Source organism: Quercus suber, unplaced genomic scaffold (assembly GCF_002906115.3).
Source record: "Quercus suber isolate HL8 unplaced genomic scaffold, Cork oak 2.0 scaffold_113, whole genome shotgun sequence".
Taxonomy (NCBI): domain Eukaryota; kingdom Viridiplantae; phylum Streptophyta; class Magnoliopsida; order Fagales; family Fagaceae; genus Quercus; species Quercus suber.
Window position 1 is genome coordinate 958450 of NW_027069578.1, and position 8691 is coordinate 967140.

Genomic DNA, 8691 nt, shown 5'->3' on the forward strand with positions numbered 1-8691 from the left:
GCCTATATTACAATCATACCACATGAGCAATATATAAAGATATCAACTGGAGACCTATATACAAAGTAACAAACATGATCCAAAATGTCTAATATAAAAATCTGACAAAAATAAGTTACAACCCCCCACTGGCAGAACCAAAATAAAAAAAATTGAGTATCAACAACTATGCACAAGATGAGAATTGCATAGGCTTCTAACAAATAATAATATAATTTGGCAATTCCCAGTAAGATGACCAACAGCAATTCTGACAAAGTGGAAATAACTGCGCCTCAGAATTAGTATTGAGTAAATCAGGTGAACCCAAACGCCAAACCATAGCTCAAGTAAAGGAATTGATTCTATAATCTCCTGCTTTATGTACCAGCACCACTGGTTACATATTTGAAATTCTAAGATATACCAGGAATTTTAAAAATAAATCTATATCATTCCTAGTGTTCATGCCCATGTATCAACTATTACAACACATTAATGAATTTTCAATAATTTGCACAATATGTAAAGATAATATTATACCAGGTAAAGATGTAGCATCTTTTTTCCCCCATATTCAAATATATCACTTAACAGGCAAAAGAAGAGAGAGAGAAACTAATTGGTGCCAACAGCTATTCATTGGGAACTTGATGAGACGGTATGCCTACAGAGACTGCAGTACTGGTCCCCATCATGTTATGATTCATTTATCAAAAAATAGAATTAAAATTAAAATACTAGTGAAGAAAAAAGACCATGGTATGTTTTGCATTGAATTCTGAACAGAATCTCTCTCCGTGTTTTGATTTGATTTCCTTTATTCAAGAACTTGAGTCAAATGAAACGACATGACTAGGCCATAGTTCACCACATGACCAGAATGTGAACTTCTAACAATGTGCAGTCAAAAGGCACAATTAACACCATAAACAAATTTATGATACTAGTATAAATTAATTGTAACCAAACACATAACAAAGGTTTGTATTGTACCTCCAGCGAGCCAGAAGGGACAACTAATTGAAGTTTATAAATCCCAGAAAACCTCCTCAACCTGCTTGCTTTGATACTGCAGTGACATTCGCAGACAAATGTCATAAAAAACTCTGGAACTAGTTAAATCTTGAATCTTCTCACATCATTAGTACAAAGAGTAATAATGGATAGGACAAAGCTAATACTCTGTTCATTTCCATGCCTTCTTAAGGAGGTATCAATACTATTGGGCATAAAACTATGCTTAGGAGACATGAGCAGCAAATTACATTAAGAAACGTCATAGCAGCAACGGAAAACTGAACATTAAAGAACAAGCAATATTAAAGACACCTAATTACAAAATGATTCCCCTTATCAGAACCTTGAAACTGAACATTTATGATTTCGCTTTAGGCCTTTAAACTCTTGCATAATGAAAGTTGAGTTTCACAACATAGACTGAAGCAAAATAGGATTGCAAAGAATAGAGCTAAATAAATGCCCTGAACCTAAATAAATGAAAGAGCATTTAGAATTATAGGCACCTTCAACTATGCTCAGTTTGACACATCAGATGCAGCATTCAGGGAGAGGGGGGGGGGGGGGGATTGCAGCTCTAAATTAGAAATTTATTAGTAATTAACACATATAACTAATAAATAAAAGTTTCATATCTCCACACTTAAATAAGTGGCATCATGGCCTCTTATAATCCAATCCTCCAATAAGCATTCCATGTAAAACAAGATTCAATGCTATCATTTTATACAAAGCCATGGTTGGATCACCTAAGAGTAAGTCTGAAACCCTTAATCTCAGGAACCGAATCCATTATGTGGAGCCATTAAACATTAAACCTATTCAGTATGAGCCTTTTACGAAAGCAGCAGTGCATTGAGAACAAGCAACATTACCCCTCTCACCCCCCCCCCCCAAAAAAAAAAAAAGTTTCACAGGTAGGTAATAATCAAATCATGCACAAAACAACAATATTACTACCCTAGAAAATATTCTCCAGTGGGTTGGTTAATAAAGTCATGGATCTTGAGGACAGAAATATTCCAGGAGAAGTATTCATCTATTCCACCACACCACCATTTATGCAGGTAGGGTCAAAAGAACTTAAACATCCTCTATGGCATCTGAACATCATGCGTATTATGGTTACTGTCAGTTTCCCTCACACACACTAAATATCAGCATATGCTACTATGCTAGCATCCACATTATAAAAATTATCCCTCATGGATGTAAAGCACAATCCTGATCCCTGGAAACATTCCATAGACATCAAATGAATAAATTACCTCTGAAGTATTATGGTTACTGTCAATTTCTTCGTCAATGGAAAGCAAAGAGCATCCCCTCCACTTCACACCAACCAACCGTCTCTTGCAAACACAATGCGATAATTAAAAAAGGATAGAACAGATAGCTGATAGAAAATCCATACTGTTCTAATTTTCAAATCCAAAGTTAAAGGGAACTGTTTACAATGTGCCAAAGAGAATATGTTACATACACAAGTTTCAGCTGAAACTTTTTTTTTTTAACTAGAAAAAAGGCATCCATGCCACACCTGGCAATGCAAGCTACGTTGACCAAAGCTGGAGATCAAAGTTAACCTGCAATGACTCTGGTTGACAAGAAGAGGCAAAAAATAGTTTCCACCCAAATCACTGAATAGTGCCTGCTAAAAAAACAGCACGATTGATCTTCTGACAAATCAGTGTTTGGAACTTCATTTCAATGCAGGTCTCTCACCTCAACCATATCACTAGTTAGTGTCGTACAAAACAAAAATATGAAGATCATGGCCACTTCAGAGATCCATTGCTCTTAGCCAAGCACACCACCAGTCCCTAAATGCCCTTGCTGCAACTCCTTTCTACGCTGCTCTTCTAAAGGATCGGGACTCTTCATTATTCTACGCGTACGCCTAGTTACAACAAGAAAGAAACAGATTAATTATACATATAGCATGATTTTAAAAAATGCAATCAGACTTCAAACAAATAGGTTATGGGGCCATGTACCTGTCTTGAGCATGTTGAGCGGGAAAAGTTGGCATAAACTCTTTGGACTTGGGTAGAGGAACTTCACGAAACCATTCATGATTAAGAGCAGCTTCAGCTGTAATCCGCTGCAAGTATCACAACAGTACTTAAATGTCAAAACGCTGGTGATAACAAGTTTAGTCAAGAGATTTGAAAGTTAATTGGTAATTTACCTTCTCAGGGTCATAAGTTAAAAGTTTGTTTAACAAGTCAAATCCAGAATCGGAAAGAACTGGCGATCCAGTGAATGAAGTAGCTGGGAATTTCTTCCGCAATAGGTTATACCTGAAAGGAACATGTCTATGATTAATACAAACATTCAAAACTGTTGAAAAGGGTCACCAAAGGAGGCCAGATAGCCAGACCAGAACCACCAAAAGCTGGAAGCCTGGGAAAACAGTGACAAAAATAAGAACACCATAATCACAGTAAATGGTAGAAAATAGATTTAGATTATTAATACTTACTGATGCTTAACAAAGTTGACCTTGACCCCAGGCAGCTTGGAAAACCCAGGCCAAATTGTCTCATTTGGTGTGCCAAGAATCCTAAAAATCTGACACCATTTAAAATGCATCAGCAATAGAGTCGTGACAACAGCCTAATAGATAAGGGTAGAAGTAATCAAGCAGAACCAAAAACCACCTAGGCTAATTTACCTTGTCAAGTTGATCAAATTCAGTCTTCCCATTGAACAATGGTTCCTTTGATAGTAATTCAGCCATGATGCAACCAAGTGACCACATGTCAATTGCTGTGGAATATAGTTTTGCTCCCAACAGAAGTTCAGGTGCCCTGCCAAACAAACAGAGGAATATTTACTACTACAACTTTGATGAAGTAACAGATGGATGGATGGAGATAGAAAGATTAAGAAAAATAATAACATATAAATGAAACAGAGACATTTAACACCAAAACACAACCCATACAGATATGACCACTTACGCCTGACATGAATTACATGCACTTGTTTTTTAGGGGTAAAAACACCAACAGTAGTAACAAAACTTCTGCCTCGGAGCTTTCTCCCCATGAGTACACCAAAATATTAATATATAAAATAATCGACAAATTAACCACAAAAGCAATAATTACACCATTAACAAGCTCCATCGGGAATGAATTAATTTAAGTTGAATTATCATTTTTTGGTAGGATACAATAAACATTTTGGTTCCTACAAACAAATACAGAGGACAATGAATACCAAGCACAGAAGGACGTATTACATGAAGGTAAAGAAATTATAATATAACAATACAAAATATAATAAAATATAACAAGACCAAAATCATTTTCTATGCAAAAGGAAATGCTAGTGCAGCTCACCTGTACCAAAGGGTAACCACCAAATGAGTATATGGTTTCAATGGACTCCCATATTGTCGTGCCAACCCAAAATCACAAATCTTCAAGTCACCCCGATTATTCAAAAGCAGATTTGATGTCTTCAAATCCCGATGAAGCACCCAGTTATCATGAAGATACTTAACACCCTCCAAAAGCTGGAGCATTAGGCATTTCACTTCACTCTGACTAAACGGCTGCTTCATTGTTTCCATGAGCCCTTTGAGATCATGTTCCATGTACTCCATCACCATAAAAATGCTATCAAGGCTACTCCCCACCACCACCTCTTTAACATCTACAATTGATGGGTTATGAAGAGAAAGGAGAATGTTTATTTCTCTCAGAGATGTCATTGGAAAACCTTCTTTTTCCTTCTCCATTTTTACTTTCTTCAATGCAACAATTTCCCCCGTCTTCTTATCTCTAGCTCTATATACAACTCCATAGGTGCCTTCATCTATTCTGTTTAGTCTCTCAAACTCATCAACACTTCTACAACCCTGAAGCATGTTTAAGCTTCTTTGGGGAAGGGCTGAAGGAGAGGGTTCAGGTGTCCCTTGAGAATCATCTTCATCCCCAGAATCTGTATCTGACTGGCTAGCACTACTATAATTTTTATTACGTTCCTCATCAATCTCCATGTAGTCATCCTTGTCTAAATTATTACCAGTGTAATCATCCCCACTCAAAGACCTAGCACGGGCAACTAGTTCATCAGATTCAGATGATTTAGCTGCAGATCTTTCAGAGCCTTCTCTCCTGAGCTCCCCAAGCTCTGGACTCAACGACTTGTTGTGTACTCCAGCCTCCAGTGACTCCGCCGGAGGCAATTTCCTTCTCCTTCTAGGCATTTCCTCATCATCTACAATTTCACCTTCATCAACCGGAGAGTTATTCCCAGCTGCCCATCTTGAAGATGAAATGTTCCGGGTTGGAACATAATCATCATCTTCTATTTGCTCTGCTTCGAGATCATTACCCCACCGCTGCTTTGGCGACCCAGGAGACAATTCTACTGGAGACTCGGACAAAGCACGCCCCCCTGATCCAGGTGCCAAAGGAGGTTCAAATGACGATGAAGATCGCTCCACACTCTCATCTTTAGTACTCTTAACAGGAGAAATTTGTACACCACCATCTGGAACAACATTAGGTGACTGACGGTATGCCTTAGGCAATGGCGGGGGAGGAGGAAGGGCTGCTGCCACTGTCGTGGACGCCCTACTTCTTGACAAATTATTGACCTCCTTCTCATCTCTATCCCAAATTATAGGCGAAAACTTCCTCTTCCTCTGCGGAGGTGGAGACTGACCCCCATTCTCCATCAGTTTCGAAACACTGGCATCCTTAACCTGCGATTCGGATTCAATAGCATCATCAGACTCACTTGACAACTCACCTGGTTCCCTATCAACAGTCCTAGCCACAAGCCCACATCGCCTGGGCCCACCAATACCACCACCGACGCCACCACTACTACTGCCCGAGTCACTCTTACTCGAAGCTGATCGATACCCACCATTCACCACTTTCCTCTCCTTAATATCTTTCTGCCTAACCCTACCCTTGTCTCTTATATCCCCCGACCTCGACCCCTTTCATATTCACGACTACCATTACTATTCCTAACCCGATCATAATCTTCCTTGCCATTAGCAAAATCCCTCCTCGACAAATCAAAGTTGGACTCGCGGTCCCTGAACTCATTCTCGCGATAACCCCCATGCCTCCCAGCCGCCATATATTTTTTTTCTTTTTTGTATATATATATAAATCTCAAAATCTAACTTCCAAACAATTTTTTTAATTTTTTTCAAAACAATAAACCCTAACCCCAATTCAATTTTCTATAAAAATTGTAACCCGAAATCAGAAAATCAAACACACAAAATTCCCCTGAACCTTTTTTCAAAAAAAAAAAAAGCACAAAAAGAAATTACAAAGACGAAACCCTAAATCGAAACAAAGCGAGATCCAAAAAACAATAGGAGGAAAAAAAAAACGATACAATTAAATCAGTGAAAGAAAAAGGAAATACTTGCAGACCTTGGATGTATTCGTGCTATTCAGCTCGAAATTCACTCGGATTACAGAAGTAGGGTCGAGAATCAAAACCCTAGAAATCGAGGAGCGTAACCCTAAAAAATAAGGAAAAATCGTCAGTCTACCATGCGAGAAGACAAAGAGGGTTTTGTAGCCAGAGATTGAGATTTTCAGCTAAGCGATGAGAGAGAGAGAGAGAGAGAGAGAGAGAGGCGGCGAGTGGTGGTGGGTTGTTAGAGAGAGAAAGCCCTAAATCGAGAAAAAGCAAGGGAAGGGTAAGGGTAAGGGTAAACGAAGAGAGAAAAGGAGAGAAAAGAGTCTCTTAGTGTGATTATGGGCTTTGGGTTCTCGATGGGGTGGGTGGCTCTCGATTTTTATTTCTATTTTTTTATTTTAATATTAATAATAATAATATATTCAAATATCTTTGATGGGGACTTGTTGGAGTTGTGGAGCGTGGCAATTGGGTATGGTTTTTGGGGGTTTGCCCCCAATATGATTGGGCTCTTTGGGTGTCTGTTTTCCAACTATCATTGGGCTTCCACGCCCCACCGACCTTAACCCCCAAATCAATCATCATGTCATGCTACGCGGCTTTAATTAATTTACGATTTTACCCCCTTCCCCTTTTTCTTTTTCGATTGAACAACCCCATTTGGCCCCTTTCCCTAATTCATTCATTGATGTCTTTGCCCTTTTCCTTGTGCATCCATTACCATTTGCTTTTTCTTTATTAAAAATGGAACATTTTAGATTAAAAAAATCATGATCATGGATCGTGGCGGTGATCGACTACTACTGGCCATCAGTGGCGATGGATGTTAATGGAGGGTTGTGGTTGGGTGGGAGATAGTGGAGAGAAGAGGGTAAAGGTTCGGTTGATAAGTTTTGGGTGAGATATAAAAATAGTTTACAAAAAATGAAAGAGATTAACCATAAAATAATTTTTAGTTGACCAACATTTTCCATCACCCTAAAAACCCATAAATGCAAAAAATATTTTCTAGAGATCAATTTCTGTCAAACCAAACTTAGTTAATTAGAAAAAATTGCATTGGCCAACTCTTGTCTAAGATTTTTTTTTTTTTTTTTATTACACTCGCCTTGACTTTGATTTAGTATAAGAAACTCACCTCCCTGGATGATTGAAAAAGGACACTAAAAATTCTGAAAAAGCAAAATTAAAAATTAAAAAAATTTGTAATTTCTCATATGAGGGATGTGGATAATAGTTTAAGTGGAGAGTAAAATACAAGATTCAATATTTTTTTTTAACCTATTTTCAATTATCCAAGAATGATTAGTGTAAATAGTTTACATGGGTTAAGTGTAATACCGAAAAAACTCGGGGGAGCTCAATGCAATTTTGAATTTTCCCTTTTCTAATTACACTAACAAAACAAAAACTGCCCCCAAAATTTTGTAAAAATGACAATTCACCTTAAGTTTTATGATAAACACAATACATGCAATAAAATTTTAAATTTAAATTTGTCCTTGAGTTGGCTAATTTTTCAGTGAATCACCTAAAACAGATCATTCAATGGCAAAATAGGGATTTCACTTACATGTCAACGTCGCATTAGAAACATTATCATTTATTGATAAGAATCGAGATCAAGTCAATGAAAAGTTATACTAGTATATTTATGATTTATCATGAGAGAACCCATCGCCATTCCTGCATAGATTTGGAGGTCATTGTCTTTTACTTGTAAGAGCATTCACAATGGGAATGACATATGCCATATGTTGGTTCATTTTGGAGAAAAGTAATAAAATTATTTAAATTTAAATCACTTGAATAAATACAAACTGATTTTTTTTGTCTATCCATAAAGTTTATGAATAGATTTTTAAGCTTTATTAATATATAAATTTGAGATGATTGCTTTCCTTGAGAGAGAGAGAGAACACTGCCATGACCATGAAAGTGGTGATCAACCATGTTAATGCATGGGATGACCTTCAACTTCATCACATGTTTATTGCATAGCATTGATTACTATGGAAGTCTTACTTGCACTTCCTTGAACTACAAACGAACACCTCAGTACCTCACTAATCACCAAAGAATTTTTTTTTTTTTTTTTTTTGAGATGAAATGCCAATATTTAGTGAGTAATTAGTTCATGAACTTACATTTAAATAAGAAAATTTACAATTATGTTTTGAATTTGAGGATTTAAAATCAAATGGTTGAAGAATGATTGTTAGTTTAAGTTACTAAATATAAAATCAACAACATATTTTGTATGGATTTAAACTTAAAGATTTT

General features: G+C 37.0%; 1 protein-coding gene across 1 annotated transcript; it reads right to left on the bottom strand.

The window, feature by feature from the left end:
* Positions 1-2396: 2396 nt before the first annotated feature.
* Positions 2397-6272, bottom strand: LOC112014119 (cyclin-dependent kinase G-2). Its single transcript, XM_065775521.1, is given in 7 exon segments — positions 2397-2899; positions 2997-3103; positions 3191-3302; positions 3485-3573; positions 3677-3812; positions 4350-5950; positions 5953-6272. Coding segments are annotated over 7 exon segments (2304 nt in total). The 5' UTR covers positions 6112-6272; the 3' UTR covers positions 2397-2799.
* Positions 6273-8691: the final 2419 nt, after the last annotated feature.